Below are 26038 nucleotides of genomic sequence, written 5' to 3'. Positions count from 1 at the left end.
TGAATCTCATGTGAGAGGAAGGCGTGTGCAGTCTGCTGAAAATGGTGGAAAGGATCACTCTCCATAGCAACTGACACTGTGGTCAAAGTTGGAATTACAACAAAACACATTTTAAGAGTTTCAACACTGTACTGCCATCCAACAGCTAAAGCGGACAGTACCCCCCCACCCCAATTTGTCACGTTCCATGTGTCTGGTAAACCACGACGGAGGCCATAAGAATCCCCTTCCTACTGTATGTAAGCAGTCAAGCATCCCAGACAATAGCTCACACTGTGTATTCATTCATGTGACAAATACACCATTTCTGACTATTTAATGACATCTCTTAATTAAACTCACTTTTATACCACGAGAGACAACAATGAATCTTCATGCCACATTTGCCAATGATCCAAACAGGCGCTTTTTCTACAGTATAAACAAACAGGAGTCCAAATGTTAGAAAAGAACAAAGCATCTTTTTTTTTTTTTCATACCATACCACAAGTAGTCTCCCGCAACACATTTTCTGCTTTTCCGTTCCTACTGGGTAGAAGGTACAATCACTTTGGAGGGACTACATGGTGGATGTAGGCAGACTGTATATCAGGATGAAGCAGAAGGACCAAAGTCTGGCACCGGGATTGGCACTGAGACAGTACTGATGAGACGGGAATCTCAGAGGAAAAAAGAAAATCAACTGTAGTCCATGTCCGAAACACATTTGGCAAAATCGAGGATGTGGGTCTGCAGAACAGGCCTGGTCTGTCCAGTCCTTAGGATCAGGGTCTAATTGTCCAGGAATAAGGCAGTTTATGGTTTGCTAGAGAAGTCATGCCAAGACCAGATAAAGCAAAGTCTTTTTCTTTGAATAAAACAATAAATCACAGCCATCATGACCCTTCTTTAGAATAAAATGGGTCAAATCTCATAGCTTAAAATGTTTTCTACTTTTTTTTTTTTTTTGGCTACAGAAACTCTTGGCACACAATAGCTTTAGTACATAGGCAAAAATGACCAATAAAAGCACAAAAAAAAAAAACATCACCACACGAGAAATCACAGCTGTACATTAAAGGTTCAAACTTTCAACCGGGTTGTTTTCATTCTTATTCCACTGTAGTTCTGTAGAAGGTCCAAGCACAGAAACCTGGGGGAGGATTTAACTCTCGTGCTGCCTCCAGTTGCTATCTCCCCTCAAAGCAGTCCAAGTACTCCAAAGTGAGGTCATAGCAGAATCGATACTGGTCCTGCAGACAAGCATCAGCAGAAAACATTACATCAGACACAGCATGCTTGGCTTTGCTGTTTGAACACTCTCACCAGGGATTCCACCATGTTGGGTTTACAGTTGCGTAATGTTTTGACGGCGTAGAAGATATCCACCATGTTCTGGTACTGGATCATCTCCAGGAGAATGTTGGACGCACAGAAGGATCCGCTGCGCCCGCCGCCATTACTGGGAAGGAGATACCAAAGAAGCACATTGAAGAACTTTTCCAAGGGAGGAGACTCAGTCAGTCCCTTTTCTTAACTTCCTCTTCAGATCGTTTGCACAAAATAAAATATAGTGCAACCTCAACCGAAGAGTGTTTGTCCCTCAACTAGTGTTGTTAGGATATAAGTAACAAGTAACTACAGATGTCCGATAATGCCTTTTTGGCCGATATCCGATATTCCGATTGCTTTGATTGATTGAAACTTTTATTAGTAGATTGCACAGTACAGCACATATTCCGTAAAATTGACCACTAAATGTGAGTTCAGATCCTGGCCGAGTCATACCAAAGACTATAAAAATGGGACCCATTACCTCCCTGCTTGGCACTCAGCATTAAGGGTTGGAATTGGGGGTTAAATCACCGTAAATGATTTCCGGGCGTGGCACCGCTGCTGCCCACTGCTCCCCTCACCTCCCAGGGGGTGATCAAGGGTGATGGGTCAAATGCAGACAATAATTTCGCCACATCTAGTATGTGTGTGACAATCATTGGTACTTTAATGGTAACACCCGAATAAGTTTTTCAACTTGTTTAATCGATTCATGGTACGATATTGTCCAACTCTTAATTACTGTACCGATATCAACTGATACCGATACAGTGATGGAATGAACACGTTATTATGGAATTAACAATGCCATATTTATTATTGGAGTCACAAGGTGCATTATTTTTTATTTTTTTAAACATGCCTCAAAACAACAGCTACAAAAACAATGAAGGCACACAGCTTCAGTCCAGAGTATACTAGAGCATACTTGACAACCTCCAGACCTCCGAATTCGGGAGATGGGGGTGGGATGGTGGGGGGTGTCTTGAGGTGGGCGGCGTTGAGGTGGGAGGAGTGGGGCGGGGTTTGGTGGTAGCGGGGGGTGTATATTGTTGCATCCCGGAAGAGAAAGTGCTGCAAGGGGTTCTGGGTATTTGTTCTGTTGTGTTTGTGTTGTATTACGGTGCGGATGTTCTCCCGAAATGTGTTCGTCATACTTGTTTGATGTGGGTTCACAGTGTGGCGCATATTTGTAACAGTGTTAAAGTTGTTTATACAGCCACCCTCAGTGTGACCTGTATGGCTGTTGACCAAGTATGCCTTGCATTCACTTGTGTGTGTGTGAAAAGCCGTAATATATTATATTATTATGTGACTGGGCCGGAAAGCAAAGGCAGTGCCATTAAGGTTTATTGGTGCTGTGTGCTTCTCCCTACGCCCGTGTACACAGCGGTGTTTTAAAAAGTCCTAAAATTTACTTTTTGAAACCGATACCAATCATTTAGAAACCGATACAGATCATTTTCGATATTACTTTTTAAAGCATTTATCGGCCGATAATATTGGCAGTCCGATATTATCGGACGTCCCTACAAAGAACCCTTTAGCTTACAAGCATCCTCGCCATTAGTTGGTGCAGCAAATATCTGAGTGAACCCCGAAAGAGTCGAATAATTAGTGGAGAAGAGGTGGACGATCATCATTGAATTAAAAGATAGATCGTCCAATACATGACCAAGAGAAAAAGCAAAAAAAAAAAACAAAAAAAAACAATTCCAGTGGAGCCTTGCTAGTCTGCACCATACTGAAGCAGAATGAGTCTAACGCCAACCAAGAATGGTAAACTATCTAACCGGCAGACATTTATCTATAAAAGTATGAAGAAACAGCTAAAATGAGATATCATAAAAGTCTACTAAATGTTGTACATTATTCTTACATTACTTCATAAAACTACTGCACTTGTTACTTTTTATACAATGCGTATAACCTAAAAAGGTGATGTTTTTTAAAAAGGCATGTTAAAATGATGCTGTTTTAGGGGGACCAAGCACTAATTAAATTGATTTTAAAGAATGTCTATGGCAGACGTTGATTTGAGATGCAAGTGTTTTCATCAAGGAAGCCGTTAAGGTTCTGAGGTTGGGGTGTTACTGTATCATGATTTACAAAGTTGGCAATATTTTGCATATTTTCCAGGTGAATTAAATAAGAATGTTAAAAATCTATTGTTGGTCAATAAAAAAAATCTAAAAATCCTTGATTTTATATATTTAATATTAAATAGAGTTTTCTTACCCTGCGATGAGGTGGCGACTTGTCCAGGGTGTACGCTGCCTTTCGCCCGATTGTAGCTGAGGTAGGCACCAGCGCCCTCCGCGACCCCAAAGGGAATAAGCGGTATAAAATGGATGGTTGGATAGATTTTTCTTACAACTAAAAACATTTAATAAACAGAGATATATATAATTTAGCATTTTCATTATTGAAAAAAAAACTCACACAAATGTGGAAGACGCTGTTTCTTAGGCGATATTACTTGAATTAAGCAAAGTGTAAGGAAAAACAATCTTAGCAAAAAAGAAGAAAAAGCAATATGTTTTTTTCTTCACCAACATTATCAATGTGTTTTAGTCATAATAACATTTTACATAAATTCAAAAAAAATATGTCAAACTATATATTTTTTAGGATTTCACTATCTTAAACATTAGCTGTATAACCTACATTAGGCAACATAACCTGAGCAAATAGCTAATTGGTACAACAGAATGTGCCTAGTCAGCAAAAAAAAACAGTTATTCAATGACATTCAATTTTAGTGAAACTAATTATTTTTAACTGTCTCCATTTTTTTATTTTATTGAATGAAATGGGATCATTCCTCTGCTTTATTTTTATTTATTTTTTACCTGTGTGCCAATAAAAAAATGGGATAAAATGTTAAATCGATAAACTTCTTCATTGTTCAAAGTGTCTCTTACTTTAGTTCAATATTTTTTTGTTGTATAACTTTTCTATTTAAAAAAAAGTGTTCATTCCCACTAAAACCAAGCATTAACACTATCCCTTCCAGCTGGGTAAAAAAAGATGACTTTTTCTGTCCCGGGTTGCTATGGTGAATTGTAGAGTCGGAGCTTCGTTGATCATGTCTTTGTACTGTGGTCTTAAAGGGGCTGTTGGCAACCTGCTCACAATTACATTTTTTACAGCAAAAAATTTAACAAAGAACACCATCGGCTAGCTTGTTTTACCATTAGTTGTTTAACAGAACGTATTTGTTGTAAAAGGGTCTATATTTTTAAAAATTACTAAATGTGTGTAGTAAACATTTTTAACAGCCCAAATGAAATGATTGGAGTTTACGGCAGTCACTCACCCCATCTCGTCAATACGTACGTACGCGCAAAGAAAGCATGCACACGACAAAAGCATTCATGTTGTTGTTATGATAGCTTATACATTTAATGACAGCTAATACTAATTATCCAAAATGCTAATATTTGCAAACACCCAAATCTAAAGCAGGTGCATGTGGTACATATGTGGTAAATGTTGCGGACAACTCATTTCACTCAGACTCATGATAGTCCGGATTGATTGAACTAACAAGTCCCTAAATTATTAAGGTTGCTGTGCACGTACATGTTGTGTCAACAGCTGTGAAATGAACGTACATAACTTTCACTGCAAACGTGGGTATTCATAGAAACATTTTATGCGGAAAAAGGTTGTGTACTGTATTTTAGGACACCCTTTCGATTATTCTCCCGTCCAAAGGCAAAACCCAGTAACTCAATTTTGGTCAAAACTGAGCTGATAATTATTTTGGCGTTCCTAGGTGATATGCTTTACATTAGAGTATGCAATATTGTAATTTGTTTCGGAAGTAAGCTGTTACGCGCATGGCAGGACCTAGCAACTACCACATAACCACGTAGATACAACAGAAAAACCTAGTATCTCAAGGGACCAATCGGAGCTTCTTTGTCAGTCGCCTTATTGTCTTTAATGAGACATTTGCACGAATGGGTGCCGACGGTCAACCTGATTATGTGATATTATGGCACGAGGGGATATTTGGAAGATTGGCCCAGGACGTTGCAAGTACCTTCATTAAATGTATTGTTCTTGATTCTTCCCCTTGCATACTCTTTTGGGCCGATAACTGTGGAGGTAAAAATAAAAACTGGACGCTGTACACAGCTCTTGCCCAATGTGCAAACGCAGAATGGGGCCCACACGAGATTGTGATAAAATATCTGGAGAAAGGGCACACGTTCATGAGAGCAGATTCAATCCATGGCTCGATCGGCAAGAAAATGAAAGCTCAAGAAAACATCTATAGGTTTGATGACTTTGTAGATCTTTGTAAGGCAGCATAAAGATAGATTGGTGTTCCTTTGTTTTCTCAAAATCAGCTAGAAGCGAGTTATTAGGTTTTGCCTTTGGACGGGAGTATTTGTGAAGCTCATGCAAAGTTTGTCGCCACAAAATAAGGCTCATACATGAAAAAACACATGCAGTACAAAACACATCACAATAAATATATTTTATGACGTACATTTTAACCACAATTTACAAAGGCCTCTATTTGCAAACTTTTGAGTTTACGAACATTTACATTGCGTCAAATATGTCTTGTGTGCGAACCACACCTCACTGTACAAACACCTCATTCATTCATTTTGCATGCTGCTTGAAGCCATTGGGGCATACTTGCCAACCCTCCTGATTTTCCCGGGAGACTCACGAATTTCAGTGTCACTCCCAGAAATCTCCCGGGACAACCATTCTCCCGAATTTCTCCTAATTTCCACCCGGACAACAATATTGGCGGCGTGCCTTAAAGGCTCTGCCTTCAGCGTCCTCTAACACTTGTCGTCACGGCCGCTTTTTCTCCATACGAAAGGTGTGTCTGCCCTCTCACATAATATATGTGGCTTTTACACACACACAAGGGAATATAATGCATACTTGATCAACAGCCATACAGGTCACATTGAGGGTGGCCGCATAAACAACTTTAACACTGTTACAATTATGCGCCGATGTGACAGTTTGACCCCAGACTGTCACTGTTTGACCTTTTGGCTTCCTCTCAAACCATGCACATTTTTTTAGTCAGTGGAAAGCATACTCAACAAACAAACTGTAACCTGTCACTCACCATGGCTACGCATGTCTGGCTAAAAGTCAGGGTGGGGCTGAAGGCTTTATGTAGCTGAGCGCACCTGCTTTGACTAATTAGGCCTAATTTGGGCCAAACCATGACTTTCAGGAGCTGGGTGTTGCTGAGGGACACTGGATTTTTGAAAGTTGTGTTGTCTAAACCTGAATACACTGCGTACAAAAATGACTGCTTTAAAAATGCAAAAGTACCCCCCCGCCCATCTCCTGAAATTCGGACGTCTCAAGGTTGGCAAGTATGCATTAGGGGCTGCCATTTATGCAGGCACAACCATTTTGAAGAGGCGTGGCCCCCTACGTCACAATCTGTTAACATCCTGTCCACACAAGCATGGCCATTTCAAAGCGCTTTGATGGCAAACTGTACTTCTGACAAGTTTATTTCCAGAATTGCCTGTTTTAGAGATCAGTTGGTGTGATGAGAAACACTTTAAATGTGTCCAAACTCTTTCTCTCTCTCTCCTCTCTCTCTCCCTCTCTCTCTCTCTCTCTATATATATATATATTTATCTCAATGATGTGCTGTCAGGGGAGGCAGGTGAGGTGTGGCCCACACCTGCCATCATGGAAAGAAAAATGTAAAAAGAAAAAATATTAAATTGTTATATGTATCCAGTGGTTATACTTTATAACGTTATTTTCCATTTAACTCCACCAGTTTTAGATTATTTTCATTCAAAATCGCTGAATTTTCACATTTGTTGTTCAAATACTGAGAAGAGACTTGCGCTGAGCCTCATTATGGATTGCGCAATGACTCGGCTAACTGCTGGCTGCTGTGCAGTGAGACCGTATTGCTATATGAATTATATTATACATTTCCATAGTTAGCTGAGGTATATAATGTACAGTGTATTTAGTCAATAACTGTATGTGTGTAACGTATTTCCTGTGCTGGGCAATCATAAAACGGCTGCGAAGACGCACTGTGTGAGGCACCTGTTCTCCTGCGACAACTCTACTGCAGGAGAAGTGACAATAAGCAGCAAGAGTGAGCAGCGTGTGTTTATTTTTTTAAAGGAAGACCAACGCCGGAGCTAAAAGGTTTGCTTCAGACGTTGATGTCCATCAAGACAGAGAGAATTTTAAAACTGAAGAAAGATAAGGAAGACTTTTAAACAAGTTATCAATGTTTTTGTTCAGAAGGAGCGGCGCATTGACTTCATTTATAAGTAAAGGTAAGACCATAATAAAGTTTTTTTAATTAAATGTGCTTTTTTGTGTGCCACCGTTTGTATGTGTAAAGAATGCTGGTATGAGCTTTTACACATAACTCGTTAACTGCTGCCAATCAAATGGTGAATAAGATACTCTTTAGGGTTCATATGTTTGTAAATCTGACTGTGACTAAGTCAGTGCCTCACCAGCCATGAACCTCAACGCACGTCACTGATATATATTTATTATATATGTATATATATATGCACATATATATGCATATATATATGTATATGCATGTATATACATGTGTATATATATATATATATATATATATATATATATATATATATACACATACAGTATATATTATTTATATATATTATTTATATATATATATATATATATATATATATATATATATATATCTCACGCCGACAACACAAACAAATTTAGCATTAGCCTGTTAGTATTTGTCATCATCATTTCTTTTTCGTTCTTTCATGAAAATACATGTATACAAGCCATGTGCAGTTGACACTTTCACTGTTTTTTTGGTTCCTTTAAATTTCCATGATCAGAAAGGAGCAGATGGAAGGATAACATTCTTATATTTATCCGCCCGCTTTTTAACACAAATTATTTTAGATGACTTTATAACTGTTCTGTCAGGCTTGCCACTGACAGTTTGTTTGTGTTTTAGTTTTACCTCTGTGTGTGTTTAGTATTTCCTGTTTTTAGTTCCTGTCAGCGCTCTTATTTTGTCTGTTTCCTGTTTTTTCCCTGTGCGCTGTTTTCCCCTCAGGTGCGGCTGATTGGCACCTGGCCACACCTGGTGTCAATCAGCCCGCTCCTTTTTTACCTGCTTTGTTCCTCCAGTCAGTGCTGGATTATTGACGCTCTTGTCGTTGCTACCTGTCGTGTCGTATCATATCGTGTCAATGCAGCGTTGCGGTAAGCTATATTTGATAGTGGTTTGTAGCTTGTCTTTTGTTCCCTGCTTCCAAGTTTGTTTCCATATTATAAATTACGACTTCTTTTTCTTGCTCGATACCTGCTACTTTCCACGCTATGCCTTTTTGTTTATCTGCCCACGTGCGCGCTTTTAATTTGTACCCTGTGTTTGTTTTTTGTCTTAATGTTTTAAATTAAATGTTTTCTCACTCCATGCCTGCCCCCTTCTCTGCATCTTGGGGTTCGTAACAAACCAACTTTGACAGGATATTCCAGCCAAATTTGAACCCCACAGAGATGTCTATGGCAGAGAGACTTGACAAAGTTTTAGAACTAATGGCCAAATCGAGGAAAAGCTTTGCCTCATTTTGAGATCCCTCCCACCCATCCCTGTCCTATGTTGGCTTCTCGGGGGACGTCTTGGATCCGTCCCTTGAGGGGGGTGGCTATCAGTAGTTGTGTAGATGGGGAGGCACAGCTACTTCGCGTCCCAGTTGGTCTGCAACAGACGGCGCCATCATCTCCGGTGGGCTGCCAGACGCCACCATCACCTCCGGTGGGTCTGCAACCTGTGGCGCCATCACCTCCGGTGGGTCTGCTACAGACGGCGCCATCATCTCCGGTGTGCCGGCAGACGCCACCATCGTCTCCAGTGGGACTGCAACAGACGGCACCATCACCTCCAGGGGGCTGGCAGACCACCATCACCTCCGGTGGGTCTGCAATCTACGGCGCCATCATCTCCGGTGGATCTGCAACCTACGGCGCCACCATGCACTCCGGTGGGCCAGCAGAAGCCACCACGCACTCTGGTGGGCCAGCAGACGCCACCAGCACTCTGGTGGGCCAGCAGACGCCACCACGCATTATGGTGGGCCAGCAGACTCCACCAGGCACTCCTGTGGGCCAGCAGACGCCACCACGCACCCCGGTGGACCAGCAACTAGGGGGGCGCCACCACGGACTCCGGTGGACCAGCAGCAGGGGGCGCCACCATCCTCTCCAGTGGGCCAGCAGCAGGGGCCGCCACCATCATTCTGTCCGGTGGGCCAGCAGCAGGGGGCGCCACCACCATTCTGTCCGGTGGGCCAGCAGCAGGGCGCCACCACCATTCTGTCCGGTGGGCCAGCAGCAGGGGGTGCCACCATCATTCTGTCCGGTGGGCCAGCAGCAGGGGGCGCCACCACCATTCTGTCCGGTGGGCCAGCAGCAGGGCGCCACCACCATTCTGTCCGGTGGGCCAGCAGCAAGGGGTGCCACCATACTCTTGTCGGCCACATAGGTGGTCGTTTCATGGGTGACAGACTCGCAAATTGCAGTGGCGTTCTATTCGCCATCGCCACTTGACTCCTCCCCGCACTTGGCCTGGCGGCCCACCGCCTTGTCCTCCCTCCACCCTTCTTTGACTTTGGACAGTTTTTTTACTGGAGGGGGGGTTCGTAAAACGTCTGTTATCCGTTATGGGAAGGGGGGCTACTGTCAGGCTTGCCACTGACTGTTTGTTTGTGTTTTAGTTTTTCCTCTGTGTGTTTAGTATTTCCTGTTTTTAGTTCCTGGGCTTCACGGTGGCAGAGGGGTTAGTGCGTCTGCCTCACAATACGAAGCTCCTGCAGTCCTGGGTTCAAATCCAGGCTCGGGATCTTTCTGTGTGGAGTTTGCATGTTCTCCCCGTGAATGCGTGGGTTCCCTCCGGGTACTCCGGCTTCCTCCCACTTCCAAAGACATGCACCTGGGGATAGGTTGATTGGCAATACTAAATTGGCCCTAGTGTGTGAATGTGAGTGTGAATGTTGTCTGTCTATCTGTGTTGGCCCTGCGATGAGGTGGCGACTTGTCCAGGGTGTACCCCGCCTTCCGCCCGATTGTAGCTGAGATAGGCGCCAGCGCCCCCCGCGACCCCAAAAGGGAATAAGCGGTAGAAAATGGATGGATGGATAGTTCCTGACAGCGCACTTTTTTTGTGTTTCCTGTTTTTTTCCCTGTGTGCTGTTTTCCCCTCAACTGCGGCAGATTGGCATCTGGCCACACCTGGTGTCAATCAGCCCGGTCCTATTTTACCTGCTTTGTTCCTCCAGTCAGTGCTGGATAATTGTCGCTCTTATTGTTGCTACCTGTCGTGTCGTATCATATTGTGTCAATGCAGCATTGCGGTAAGCTTTATTTGATAACGGTTTGTAGCTTATAAATTACGACTTCTTTTTCTTGCTCGATACCTGCTAGTTTCCCCGCTAGGCCTTTTTGTTTATCTGCCCACGTGCGCGCTTTTAGTTTGTACACTTTGTTTTTTGTCTTAGTGCTTTAAATTAAATCATGTTTTCTCACTCCATGCCTGCCTCCTTCTCTGCATCTTGGGGTTCGTCACAAACCAACTTTGACATGTTCCTTCCACCAACATCCCAACTCCATCATACTTTTTAATTTCCGTTTAAGCATTTTCACAATGACACGTCCAAAATAATAAACAAAAATCAGTTTGTTATAATTCCAGTTGTCTCTTTTTGTAACGCTTCTTAAATTCAAAGATGTTCTTACGACTTTTTAAGTCTTTGTTGAGAGAATTCCATGCTTTCACACCAGCAACAGAAAGGCACATTTGTTTCAAATTTGTTCGCACTCTTGGATGTTTAAAGTCATACGGTCTTCTGTGATTCTCATCTTCGGACGTGAACACAAATGACTTTTGTAAGTCTATCGGAAGAACATTATTTCTAGCTTTGAACATCACTAATAGAGTATGCAATTCTACATTTTGACAGCATTAGCATTCAGTTCGCTAGAGTTGAAGCTAATAACGTCAAAAATGGCAAATATTTAATGTGATTTACCTTTGTTCCACTTATCGATCATTTCACATTTCTCTAAAAACTACGAGGTCAAAGTCCCAGTGAGCAGCTCGCCTCACCGCATTGAAGTCCGGCTGAATAATTTATATTTCTCTGTATATACGTCTAACAGAGTCCGTCCACTTCTCAGATCCGGATATTGAAATTAAGTTTGTAAAAATTCATAAACAACATTAATTAACTCATTTAAAGACCACGGCTGAGTAAAAACCCTGCAAAGTAGTTAAATGCATTATTAGCGTTGGTCAGCACACAAATGTCCCACAATAGTTGATACAAGTCGAAAGTTCCTTTTGTTCTTCTTTCGCTTCATTGTCAAGTTTGTTGTTAGAAAGACACAAGAAAAAATAAATAAATTTTTTGTCCTCGCATATTGTAATGGCAGATGAAATTCCAATTCAAAATTTTAGCGCCTCATCCGTGTTCAACAAATCAGCGTTCAACAACTTCCCTCCTAAGGTCCTGAGGAACTTGAAAAAGTCCCACCTCGCTACCAGGAACAAAAACAGTGTTAGAATAATTATGTTTATATTATCATCATAACTTTATGCTTAAGGGCCGTTACTATAAAGTATTGTCAATTTGTGCTGAAGTGATATTTCTGTATTTTTGCAGAGGGACTGCTAGCCTCTTTTTATCAGTATTTTGTCCAGACTCGGCCTGCTGACTGCCAAGGCTAAACATTGGGTACCGGGACCAGACAAAGCAGAGACTGGGCGATAGCACCAAGTGTCAACATGTTTGCATTTTTGTATAATCATATATTGTGTCTAACTGGATTTGTTGAGTCTACCCCCTTCCCTCAGCGACAGTGATGTAATAGGGGTTTTCCTAATAAATAGAGGAGGCACGCGGGCTTGATTTTTTAGAATGTAGTTTGGATCTGTAACTAGAGTACAGCCCAAAACACTCGTCTCCTCATGAGCCAAATTGAACTCTGTCTCTGCATGTTTCCTTGCTTCTTATCAGATGAGTAGATGTCATCAGTGTTTGAACCTGACAAACAGTCCTTGTGACACTTTATTTACCCATAAAGTTTTTGGTGGAAACGCAGGGGATACTTTATTAACCCGGGTAAAAGGGGAAAGAAAGTTGCAGTGAAAGTTCCTTCGTTGGAAAAAAGCCTACTGTTGTAGCTTGTTGTGTACAATTGCAGTGAATCACAATGAGAAGTGTTTTAACATTTCGACATTCTCCTTCAGTCAGATGAGGTAAGCAGAATATTAGAAGTATGGAAACACTCAAAAACATTAAGGGCTACAATGAATAACCATTTAGCTTGCAAAACACATCTACTTGCAGGACAAGGGTGTAATGCGGAGATAACGGAGCACCCTTATGAATAGTCAGATGACCCTGTTATTGTGGCGGCGCCTCCTTTATAAGTACTGAATAGTGCATACAAGCTGTTAGGAAAGTACCGCCATAAGAAGCACTGAAGTACAATCCGCTCGCTCGCTTTCCTGAGGCAAAGGCAGAAATGCCAGCAGTCAAAGCCGGCACAGCCAATAAAAGCAATGGGGGGGTAATAAATTGTTGTCAGCACCGTGGCAGCCATGGATTTGCTGTGGTGAGAGGCGTCACATTTTTTATTAAGTCATAATTGATTTGATCTCCATAATCTATTCCCTGGTTGTCGCGGGTAATACTGCGTGACACCGCTGAGTGATGCGCTTTTAGGTGGGGGCGGTAGTGGATGGACGTGGAATGGGTTGGCAATAGGCGGCACGGCCAATTCATATTCATCGACCAGCGTGTGCATTGTGCGGTTTTAAAATATCAAGAAGGCATCGTGTCGACGTGCGGCTGCAGGGTTACTCACAGGCAGTGGACCACTGTGCGTCCTTCTCCGCACTCTCTTTGCCACTTGTGCACTTGAGCCAGCAGGTTGAGGAAGGCCTTCTTGGAGTCGGGAACGTCACGGTACGGCGACCAGCGCAGGAACTGGAACTGACACACCACCAGCTGGCCCTCTTGCAGCTGAGATACAAAGTAAATGGTAAACGGGTTATATTTGGATACCGCTTTTCAACCTTCAATGTACTCAGAGCGCTTCAATACTATTTCCACATTCACTCATTCACACACACATTCACACACTGATGGAGGGAGCTGCCATGCAAGGCACTAACCACGACCCATCAGGAGCAAGGGTGAAGAAGTGTCTTGCTCAAGGACACAACGGACGCGACGAGATTGGTAGAAGGTGGAGATCGAACCAGGAACCCTCAGGTTGCTGGCCCGGCCACTCATCCAATTTCACCAAGGCGCCCCCAAGTACAAGCATGAGGACCGTGGAGGGTAGGATGGAGGTACAGTAGTACGTAGGAATGAATACTGAGTTCAGGTATATTTGGTACCCGATTTAAATGGGTCTGTCCAGGAGGCCCCTTTAAAATTTAATTTATTTTATTTAATTTTATTTTTTGTCCTGTCCAGCTTCTCAGCAAATCATATAGTTGATGTAGATGACCATATCGGCTGTTCAGATTTACTTTACAAAAGAGAAGTGTAGGATACTTCTCTTGTTGCCTTATTTAAATTTGACTTTATTTAACTGGTCGGGGTGGGGCGGGGGTGTGGTTAAGAGGGCAGGACTATATTTACAGCAGTTGTGTGCACAGTTGTGCACCGCACTCTCTAAAAGCCCTAGATGTTATCGTCACATAAGCATGATTGATTGATTGATTGAGACTTTTATTAGCAGATTGCACAGTACAGTACATATTCCGTATAATTGACCACTAAATGGTAACACCACAAATACGTTTTTCAACTTGTTTAAGTCGGGGTCCACGTTAATCAATTCATGGTACAAATATATACTATCAGCATAATACAGTCATCACACAAGTTAATCATCATAGTATATACATTGAATTATTTACATTATTTACAATCCGGGGGGTGGGATGAGGAGTTTTGGTTGATATCAGTACTTCAATCATCAACAATTGCAACAACAGAGAAATGGACATTGACACAGTGTACGTCTTATTTAATAGGATATGTACAGCGAGCAGAGAACATAGTGAGTTCAGATAGCATAAGAACAAGTATACAGTATATATTAGAAATACATTCGATTATTTTCATAAGGTTATTTACAATCCGGGGAGATGGGATGTGAATGGAGGAGGGTATTAGTAAAGGGTTGCCTGGAGGTGTTGCCTGGAGGTGTTGTGGTGCATGTACATTAGATGGCAGTATTGTGCTGTTTAAGAGTGTCACAACATTGCTGTTTACGGCAGACGAACTGCTTTACGGTAGAGGAAAACGTGACTGCTGTTGTTGTGTGTTGTTACCGCGCTGGGGGGACGTTAATGAAACTGCCTAACAATAAACCCGATTATTTATAATCTGCCCAATGATGTTATAGAGTTATAACACCATTGGGCAGACACGCTGTGTATATTGTGGGAAAGTAGAAGTGAAATTAGGCTGTCCTCACTCAGGTCCGCATGGAGCTGGAGGGGGCGTGGCCTTAAAATTCCGCCTGAATTTCGGGAGATTTTCGGGAGAAAATTTGTCCCGGGAGGATTTCGGGAGTGGCGCTGAATTTCGGGAGTCTCCTGGAAAATCCGGGAGCGTTGGCATGTATGCAAACGACATTGTACGCATTGCACATTGTACAGTGTACACCCCACTATTTGAGAAGAACTGAACTAAGGTGTTACTGTAGCTTGTTTACTTCACATGCAGTCAGTAGTCATTTGTTCAACTTTAGTTATATTAGCGGTGTTCCTCAAGGTTCCATTTTAGGTCGATGGGCTAGTCAACTGGTGGATTCTGCTTTCAATTAGGAAAAACTTAAGAGGAACTAACATTTCTGCAGCAGATTCTTAAAAACACAAGAGTGCTGTCATAAGGTCTTTAAAAGTTCCTGTAACTCTGACAGAATAAATAGACCAAAATCAAATGACTCCTTTAGAGGATGTTATTTGTATGGAATACAGTCTTCAATTGGACAGCAGTTTTTGTATTGGCTTTAGTCATAGTCCTTTGACAGAAATTTATTGTAGATTTAGTCTTATTTTATTCACCTAAATTGACTAGGTTTTAGTCTAGTTTTAGCCAACAAAATTACACATTTTCGTCAGTTAAAATTACAGTAAATTCAGTCAACTAAGATGTGAAGTATAAAAGATAACAAAAATGGTCTTTTTAATATATATATGTTATTTGATTATCCTATTTATTCTTATATTAAGTAATGTGTTGGATGTTGCATCATCTATCAGTATTTTAACCATGTGAAAAATTTGTGAAATCTCTCTGTGAGAAGTGCTATATAAATAAAATGTACTTGTTGACAAAAGTAGCATGATCTTATGGTCTGGAATGATGTATGATTTATACAATGTTCAATGCCGATAAAAACTGTATCTATTTTCTATGCTACGTCTCTGGCAAAGCAGGTATTAGTGTGTGTTGTTAAACGGAGTTACAATGCAAACCTTTATTATAATTTGCTTAGGAACGCTGGAGAACCGGAAGCAGAATTACCATTAATACCATGAATTGATTAACGTGGACCCCGACTTAAATGAGTTGGAAAAACTTATTCGGGTGTTACCATTTAGTGGTCAATTGTACGGAATATGTACTGTACTGTGCAATCTACTAATAAAAGTCTCAATCAATCAAGCAAATACGCATAGAGAGCTGTGATTGGTTATATTCCGAACTTGTGCCACCCATCTACAAGACAAAATTATATATGATTAATTTTGTTTCCGTCAACATTTCAGTCTTGTTTTAATTTGTCCCTGAAAATATCTGCTACTTGTGTTATTGTCTTAGTCAACGTATATTTTGTTTTGAATTCATTGACTAACAATTTCCGTCTTAGTTATCGTCAAGAACCTATTTTGCCCTGAGGAAAATAAGACACACAGTTTTAATCAACGAAATTAACACTGACGGAATAAACAAAGTAAGAATAATAAGTAGGTGGGAAGTCGGGTCCTTAGCTTTTTGGAAATGTGGCACCTAAACAATTTATCCCTGACGTAAATCCACCCTCAGTATCTGTCCATTACACATGGTGAGTGTTCAAATCTCCTGGCCTGTGATTTGAGTGTAGCACGACCCCGAAAGGGACAAGCGGTAAAAAATGGATGGATGGATGATTCTACCACCTAGAGAAGGGATTTCTTTTTATTGTGTTTCCAACTGCAGCTGTGTTTTTTTTTGCAAGTGTCGTTTGGTATGCGTATTTGAGCGTTCCCTTGACTGCCTGCTGGCATTCTCAGCTGTGCTCACTCAGCAGAGTGACCCTGAGATAGATGGGTCTGCAGTTGTAAGGTGTGTGCGCGCGTGTGTGCGCGCATGTGTGTGTGTGTGTGTGTGTGTGTGTGTGTGTGTGTGTGTGTGTGTTTGAGAGGTCTCTGTGTATTCATAACCTTGTCCTCGAGACGCTCACCTAACACTTAGGGAGCAGTGGAGAACTGTAAGTCATGCAAATTGGACTGGCAAAGACATCAACGATGCAAGCAGGAATAGCTCACACGCTGTGCTTTAAAAAAAATAAAAATAAAAATATGACTCTTAAAGCCACAATGCATATGCTTACAATGCTTTTGTGTTGACTTTTCCTCCCTAACTTTGTACATGACTGCAGACAGGTGCTGTCAGAATGTGTGGTGTGCATTTGTGTGCTTTGAGTCCTCCCCGGGTGTGACAGCCGTGTGAGACAGGAGGTCACAGCGAGGCCGCTGACAGGGGAAGCGAGGATGCCATTCGGGGGCATGGCGCTTGCAAAAAAAAAAGGCGGCTGATGTACGCCGACCATGCAGATTTTCTTGTTTAATTGGTTGGCAGGGGGGAAAAAACATACCTGTCAGAGTTATTTGATGACGAACCCCAAGATGCAGAGATGGAGGCAGGCATGGAGTGAGCAAACATGATTTTAATATAAATACTAAGACAAAACCAAACAAAGGGTTCAAACCAAAAGCGCGCACGTGGGCGGATAAAGAACAAAAGGCCTTTAGCATAGAAGCTAACAAGAAACAAAAAGGAACTTTAGCATGGAAGCTAGAGGATAACAAACAGAAAAACTGGAAATAGCTAATGGCTAACAAAAACAGCTTACCGCCACGACGACCAGGACAAGATGTAGCACGACAGGTAATAGCTGAAATGATGCCAGACACGACAGGTAGCAAAGACACAAGAGTGACATGAGGCAACGACAATACAAATGACAATACAATGATCCAGCAACTGACACAAGACAAAGGAGGTAGTAATAGGAGCCGGCCGATTGGCAACAGCTGTGACCAGATGCCAATTGGCCGCAGCTGAAGGGGAACACAGCACTCAGGGAACAAGACAGGAAGCTGACAAAATAAGAGCACTAGACAGGAACTAAGGACAGGAAATACTAAACACACTGAGGAGGAACACAGCACTCAGGGAACAAGACAGGAAGCTGACAAATTAAGAGCACTTGACAGGAACTAAAAGACAGGAAATACTAAACACAGGAAACAGACACATGCAGAGGAAAAAACTAAAACATAGACAAACTGTCTGGGGCAAGCCTGACAATACCTGCGTATTAACACAATGAACATAATGAAGAATGGAAATAATATATGCAGATTTTTCTCCTAATGGCATACAGTTAATCCTAAAATGATTCATACCCTTACCTGATATTGTCTAAATGTGCATACTTTTGTATATTTAGACCATAATTTCCAAAATGATCCATGCTTTTTTCAAACTGAGACATATGGAATGTGAAAACTGCATAATTGATAAGAATGCTTTTGTTTATGCTTGTAAACATGAAAGGTTCACCATTATTCAAAAATGACTTGTTGCTGTTATAATAATTCTATGTATACAGGAGCATAGCATCACATTCTGGGTACCCATACACAAGACTTTTATAGGGCCCCTATTCCACCTAAAGCTAATGTCATTATCACAGAAACACAAACACACACACACACACACACACACACACACACACACACTTGGTATGTAAACATGAACCAAAAAAAATATGCAAAAAACTCAATTTGTTTTTTTGAGTTTTTAAAAATGGGATTGAAAATCAACTAATCAAATTCAATATAAAGTGGACATAATATGAATCTAAATAATCATAAAGCCTGTCATTAGTCACTTAAATGTGATTATAATTATGTCAAGTTTTCATTTACTTCAGAGTGTTAAGTCGATATCATTAGCTGATACACATAGTAATATCCATCCATCTATCAATGTTCTACCACTTGTCCCTTACGTTGCTGGAGCCTATCCCAGTTGCATTCGGGCGGAAGGTGGGGTACACCGTGGACAAGTCACCACCGCATCGCAGGGCCAACACAGATAGACAAACAACATTCACATTCACATTCCCACACTCGGGACCATTTAGTGTTGCCAATCAACCTGCCGCGTCAGCAGTGGATAATAATACAGCTTTATTATTATGATTATATTAATATTAGTGCATCTCCTGGCATTTTAATCGAGTCTTTGAAGACATCCCAGTTATTGGCAAAGTACATTAATCCTATGCTGCCAGAAAAAAGATTTATTATATGTTTACCTGTCTTCTATCACCTGCCATTGTTCCAAATTGCTGGTGATGTGTTTAAATGCTTCAGGAGCGCTTAGAGAATGTTATGATGTCAGTGTTGAGTTAAGTGTTCAAAGTAAGGTCTGCCGCTATTAAGGTGGAACGGAGCATTGTGTATTTTTGATAGGGGGTGTAGTTAGTCTGAGGCATTCTTAATTTGACTCAAGCAACCTTATTATTGACGTGTCACTGCTATATTAATTGTATATTATTCTAGACGTCTTTTTTTTAATAACTTATACATTTAAATGGGCAGCACGGTGGTACAGGGGTTGGTGCATGTTCCTCACAATACGAAGGTCCTGAGTAGTCCTTGTCATGATCTGTGATCTGGATTATGTTTTTTATTTTCAATCTAAGATTCCTTCGGTTCCTGTTTTTTGTGCACCCTTGTTTGTTTTGGTTACCATGGTTACTTATTATTTACACTTGCTTCTGATTATTGTTCACCCGCTCCTCTGCTGCCTGAGTACTAATCAGAGGCATTATTTAAAGCTGCCTTGCCCTCCAGTGAGTGTTGGAGTATTGTTTGATGTTTGCTGTGGACTGCCTTTTTTTTGGAAGCTGAGAGCTATTCCCTGGATCCAAGTCCAGCACCAAGTCCAAGTCCAGCATCAAGTACACCTCCAGTGCTAGCACCAAGTCCAATTCCAAGTCCAGTTACAAATCCAGCACAAAGTCCAAGTCCAGCACCAAGTCCAAGTCCAGCACCAAGTCCATCGCCAGTGCTATCACCAAGTCCAATTCCAAGGCTAGCACCAAGTCCAATTCCAAGTCCAGTTCCAAATCCAGCACAAAGTCCAAGTCCAGCACCAAGTTCAAGTCCAAGTCCAGCACCAAGTTCAAGTCCAAGTCCAGCACCAAGTCCACCTCCAGTGCTAGCACCACGCCAAGCTCCAGTGCCTGCACCACGCCAAGCTTCAGCGCCGCCAGTAGCAGCTCCATGCCGCTAATAGCAGCTCCATGCCGCCAAGCGCCGCCAGTAGCTGCTCCACGCCACCAAGCACCGCCAAGCCAAGACCCACCATGCCAAACTTCGCCGCCTGCAGCGAGGACGACATGTGCAGCTTCCACGCCTGCCTCGAGGACGACGTACCCACCTCTTCGTTGACCACGGATTTGGCCGTTCCCGGGTCGCCTGCCTCGTCAGGTGCAGCGGCATTCTACACGTCGCCGCCACCTGACTCTCCCTCGCTGGTTGCGGGGACATTTTGTCTGGCGACCCACCGCCAAGTCCCCCTCCCGCCTTCCCATGACTCTTGATCTTGTTTTTTTTGGTTTTGGACATCTGGGATCTGTCCTTGAGGGGGGGGGGTTCTGTCGTGATCTGTGGTCTGGATTATTGTTTTTTATTCTCAATTTAAGATTCCTATGGTTTCTGTTTTTTGTGCACCCTTGTTTGTTTTGGTTACCATGGTTACTTATTATTTCCACCTGCTTCTGATTAGTGTTCACCCGCTCACCTGCTGCCTGAGTACTAATCAGAGTCATTATTTAAACTTGGCTTGCCCTCCAGTGAGTGCTGGAGTATTGTTTGATGTTTGCTGTGGACGGCCTTTTTTTGGAAGCTGAGACCTATTCCCTGGATCCCAAAGACTATAAAAATGCACTCAGCATCAAGGCTTGGAATTGGGGGTTACATTACCAAAAATGGTTCCGGGGCGCGGCACTTCTGCTGCCCACTGCTCTCCTCACTTCCCAGGGTGATCAAGGAGATGGGTCAAATGCAGAGGACAAATTTCACCACACCTAGTGTGTTTGACAATCATTGGTACTTTAACTTTTTAAATAGCGCTTCCTAGAGGCACACTCTGTCTGAGATGAGAACACACAAACAGAGCTCATTAGCATTAAAGCAACAGACACACTTAAAAGTTTAATAATTCAAGATAGGTTGATTGGCAACATTAAATTGACCCTAGTGAATGAATGTGAGTGTGAATGTTGTTTGTCTATCTGTGTTGGCCCTGTAATGCGGTGGACACTTGTCCAGAGTGTACGCCGCCTTCCACCGGAATGCAGGTGAGATAGGCTCCAACACCACCCGCAACCCCAAAAAGGGACAAGCGGTAAAAATTGGATGGAAGAATGTGGCTAGATTTTGTCCAACACTAAACCAATACTTGTGAGACCTCTGTGACTTATTAATACATTCAAGGAATGACCTTTGCAGTTTAAAATGTGTACTAAAAAACTATCTGTTGGCAATGTTTTATAACTATTTGTATAAGAGGAGCTGTTGTTCATCCATTAAAAAGCCACCCCAAAAAAAAAATACCAATGCAGGACCACATGACGCATTCAGCCTTTATGTACTTGGCACTGAATGCATATATAGAAATTCTCATCATCTTTTTCAAACACCTTTTTTTCTCTCCAGACAACCAGTCAATGCTTTGACTTTGAGATGACTCACATTTTATCCACGGCTCCTGCATTTCTTTTAAGTTTTACACGATACGTCATTGCAGGTGTGCAGAGCGACAGGAGTAGAGCCAATGTTAATTTCAAAAATCCTAATGATACTCACCCTCGTGATGTTTTTGACTCGAAAGAGGCGTGTGATGATATCGTCATCAGCTGACATGGAGAGAAACTCCACCTCCATGGGCCCATACTGCTGAAGACCGGGCTCCGGCCAGTACTGAACACACGGCTGCAGGTGGAAGACAAGGTGAATGTTATTGAGAGTAAATGAACATGGATACACTAACGTGACACTTAGGGCTGGGAAGTATTGCTAAAATCTATATCGCAATATATATTGCTGCCTGTTACGTACGGCGGGGGAAGGAGACGACACAACGGCAGGAATCAGTTCAACAGGTTTATTGAACTTGATGATGTACCGGCGTGTGTATGCTACTGAGCGCGTATGGTGCAGGACGATGTGAGGAATTAACAATGTAAATGTTACCAGAGGGTGTTGTACATGCGTGTTGGATTAACAGGCCCAGGGGGGCAAGGCAAGAAGGAAGTCCATGGGCAAGCAAGAGGTCGGGGGCTGGAGAGAGGTGTCAAGGTTTGTGTCCGAGCGGGGATCGAGGAAAGAGAAAAGCAGTCCAACGTCCAGCGGGAAGTCTGAGGGAACGAGGCGCACAGGATCACTGGATACGGAGGGAATATACGGAGCGTGAACTACGTTCCGGCACTGGATCTTCGGGTGTGCTGGTCTTTATGTTGTTTGCCCTCATCAGTACCACGTGCGCTGATTTATGATTGCCTGCAGCCGTGCGGGCGCGTGGCCGCGAGCAGGGGTGTGTCCCAGGGCGCTCCTTGCGGAGCTGCCGGCGGCGCCTTCTGCAGATACAGTGAGGGATTGCATATGCGCCATGACACTGCATCCTGTAGTAACGATATACTGTATATCACAATGTTATTTGTGATGTAAATTGTAATGTAAACATTTTAAAACGGGTTACAAAGGCTTAATGTATGGAGTGACATATTGTGTCATTTCAAGTTGTATTATTTTTTCAAAATTACTATCAATCTACTTGCTATATTATTATTTACTTTCTGTTTTGTTCAAATTTAATAGGCACCAATTATTCTGTTTTGGGGATACTTTACATTAGTTTTGGGCGATTTTACACATTTGGGTATTAATCCAATACGAAGTGGTTAAAGGGGCAGTATGGGTCGTACCAATATTGGTACTGGTAGTTCAAATTTTCAAAATCATTGAATGATTAAATTGTAATTCATAATCAGACAAAAACACTGGATGGTGGTGTAACAATATCAATTAAATATTAAAAGTATTTCCTACTGGTTGCGACTTACTGTTTGGTTTTGCCCTTAAAGTCCTTCTGTCCCTTGGGACTTTTTTTCATAAGTTTTTTAATAAAAAGCAGACAAAATATTTTTTGATAATAAAAAATATCCGTTAAACCACTGTACTATCGAAAATATACTGATACTATAATGCCAGACACTTTGTACTTTATATACATTCAATAATTGTAGCTTAGCGATTAGAATATCCTCCTAGTGTGTAGCATGTTTAGTTGTTCCTTGTCCTCCAGTGATGATAATCGTAAGAAGTTTAGTTGTCACCATGGAGGCGAGGGTTATTGACCTGAAAGTGGCTTTGCACTTTGGAGGGATGTTAGCCGCTAGCACAAATGGTAAATTGCGTTGAGGAAGCGTCCGTTCATTTGTCGCTCTCATTCTTGCTGTCAAAAACAGCTAGAATGTGTGATGAACATAATACAACATAACAAAAGCTTTAAAAACTGTATCTCTTAAATTCATAAAACGTGTATCGTTTCTATATCACAACTCTAATGCCACTTTATTAGGTACGCTTACGAGTTAACTGCCTTTGAGGCATTTGTGATTAACAGCGATATAAATAAACTTTGATTGATTGATTGTTACTGTCTAATCAGCTAATTATAACAATACCATGGACCAGACAACCCAAGAATTGTAAGAATATTCAAAAACAGTGCATGACATGACTGAAAATAAAATGCTTGTTGGTGCTTGGCAGGATGAGTGTTTGAGAAACTGCAGATATGTAATTTTCATGCATAACCAGAAAACGAGCTGAGAAAAAAGAAAATATATTTTGAGTGACGGTTTTCTGTGTCAAAATAGCAGAGGTCAGAGGAGAGTATCCAGACCAAGTGAAGCTAAAAGACAGGAAAGTTACTCATGTAGACACTTTGAGCTTCCAGCGAATAGTAATGACTATAAACAACTCGACTCCAGAGGTGACTTAGAGCAGCAAGAAAACCGATCACTGCAGCAAACTGCACAATACAGGGAAACCTACATATCTCAACGCCCCTCAGACTGGCTGTCTCACGTCATAAGCTGTTGTTGACTAAAGCGGTTGTTGACATACAGTGGCTGAAACTAAAAATGAAACTAACCTTTGCTTGCATACAGTACTTACTTGTGACTTTGACCAGAGACATAAGGAGAATGTGCGATAATGAAGGATTTGTTGGTATTGTTTAAACACCGCAGCGGATCAGGTTGGATAACCCCAGCGAGTGCAGCATGTTGCAGGTACTAAGTCAGCGAGGTCAGGCTCTTGGGTAAAATCAGTATGCATATTGAATTAGTAGCCAAGTGTACATGGACAATATTTTGCTCTGATCATCTTTTGGACTACAATGTTACTGTGTCAATGAAACCTAAAAATAATAATCTGATTATGACGTAAATTTTCATGTATAATTCTTTACTTTGACATGCGCGGAACTTAACATAAACTGAAAAATGTGTTATTATTTGTGCTACGGCACCATATTTTGGACTTGCATGTGCAGAAGAAGTATACTCCCACTGTAAACAGACATGGAATTGAGCATTTCTGCTTGTCTGACGCTATTCATAATTTTTTCCTTCTGTTCACTACTTTAGTTTTACTTCTCTTTTTGAAATGGAGCTGTTTTGTGCTTTTTATTTTGTGATTATATACGGCTTGCGGCATATCTGTCTGTTACAACATTCTGTGTATGTGTTTAATCAAGGCTACCAGTTAGCACTTAAATTAGCTGTGATGTGGTGGATAAAACAACTCCTTAAAGGGGAACATTATCACCAGACCTATGTAAGCGTCAATATATACCTTGATGTTGCAGAAAAAAGACCATATATTTTTTAACCGATTTCCGAACTCTAAATGGATGAATTTTGGCAAATTAAATGCCTTTCTGTTTAGCCCTCTTGAAGCGATGACGTCAGTTTGTGATGTTGCCTAGGTAAGAAAGCTGGCATTTTCATTTTCTCAAACACATTACAAACACCGGGTCTCAGCTCTGTTAGTTTCCGTTTTTTCGACTATTTTTTGGAACCTTAGACATCATGCCTCGTCGCTGCGAAATCACAAAGGTGAGTTTTGTTGATGTTGTTGACTTATGTGCTAATCAGACATATTTGGTCGCGGTGAGACTGCCAGCTAATCAATGCTAACATGCTATTTAGGCTATAGCTGTATGTACATTTGAAACTATATTACGTTTCCTTCCACCCACATTTAATGCGAAAAAAACACTTACCAATGGACGGATTTAAGTTGCTCATGTGTCACAAGATGCGAAAGTCCTGATCGTTTGGTTTGCACATTTTACCAGCGATGCTAACGCAGCTATTCGGCCATGCTATGGCTATGAATAGCTTCAATAGCTATTCGCTCAATAGCTTCAGTTTCTTCTTCAATACTTTCATACTCCAACCATCCGTTTCAATACATGCGTAATCTGTTGAATCGCTTAAGCCGCTGAAATCCGAGTCTGAATCCGAGCTAATGTCGCTATATCTTGCTGTGCTATTCGCCATTGTTTGTTTACATTGACCGCACTGTGTGACGTCACAGGAAAATGACCAGTGGCTTCGAGAGAGCGAAAATAAGGCACTTTAAAGATGTTTTTAGGGATATTCCGGGACCGGTAAAATTTTGAAAAAAAATTAAAAAAATACAACAAGCCACTGGGAACTGATTTTTATTGTTTTTAACCCTTTTGAAATTGTGATGATGTTCCCCTTTAAGACAACGACTGGATCCCTTGTTGAATTGTTACATCTACACATGACACTCCAGACCATACTTTTGTTTTTGCTAGTCTCGTTTTAAAGCAACAAACTCAACAGTATATAATGCTACGTATGTATGTTGAATGGGGGGGGGGGGGGGGGGGCAGATAGATAGATAGATAGATAGATGGATGGATGGATAGATAGATAGATAGATAGATAGATAGATAGATAGATAGATAGATAGATAGATAGATAGATAGATAGATAGATAGATAGATGGATAGTACTTTATTGATTCCTTCAGGAGAGTTCCCTCAGGAAAATTAAATTCCCAGCAGCAGTGTACAGAATTGAGATCGAATTTAAAAAGTAAATAATGGGGGTATAAATGGAAACAAAATTGAAAAATATTACAAGAAGAATAAAAATAAAAAGCAACAATGAGAATAAAAATATAACAGTAAAATAAGAATATAACAAGAGAAAAGTCCATCCATCCATTTCCTACCGCTTATTCCCTTTGGGGTCGCAGGAGGCGCTGGCG

The 26038-nt window shown here is 41.5% G+C and overlaps 1 protein-coding gene across 4 annotated transcripts in view; it reads right to left on the bottom strand.

The window, feature by feature from the left end:
- Positions 1 to 299: 299 nt before the first annotated feature.
- LOC133562154 (receptor-type tyrosine-protein phosphatase U) overlaps positions 300 to 26038 on the bottom strand; it is a 565556-nt gene continuing 539817 nt past the window's right edge. For all 4 annotated transcript variants that reach the window (XM_061916074.1, XM_061916075.1, XM_061916076.1 and 1 more), the window contains 4 exons: positions 21530 to 21655; positions 13222 to 13379; positions 1306 to 1441; positions 300 to 1232 (listed from right to left, as the gene is read on the bottom strand). In XM_061916074.1, the coding sequence (XP_061772058.1) occupies positions 1170 to 1232; positions 1306 to 1441; positions 13222 to 13379; positions 21530 to 21655 (483 nt within the window). In that variant the 3' untranslated portion in view covers positions 300 to 1169. The remainder of the gene's footprint in view (positions 1233 to 1305; positions 1442 to 13221; positions 13380 to 21529; positions 21656 to 26038) is intronic.

The sequence above is a fragment of the Nerophis ophidion genome, linkage group LG11 (assembly GCF_033978795.1).
Source record: "Nerophis ophidion isolate RoL-2023_Sa linkage group LG11, RoL_Noph_v1.0, whole genome shotgun sequence".
NCBI lineage: Eukaryota > Metazoa > Chordata > Actinopteri > Syngnathiformes > Syngnathidae > Nerophis > Nerophis ophidion.
This window is presented reverse-complemented; position numbering and strand designations above follow the sequence as displayed.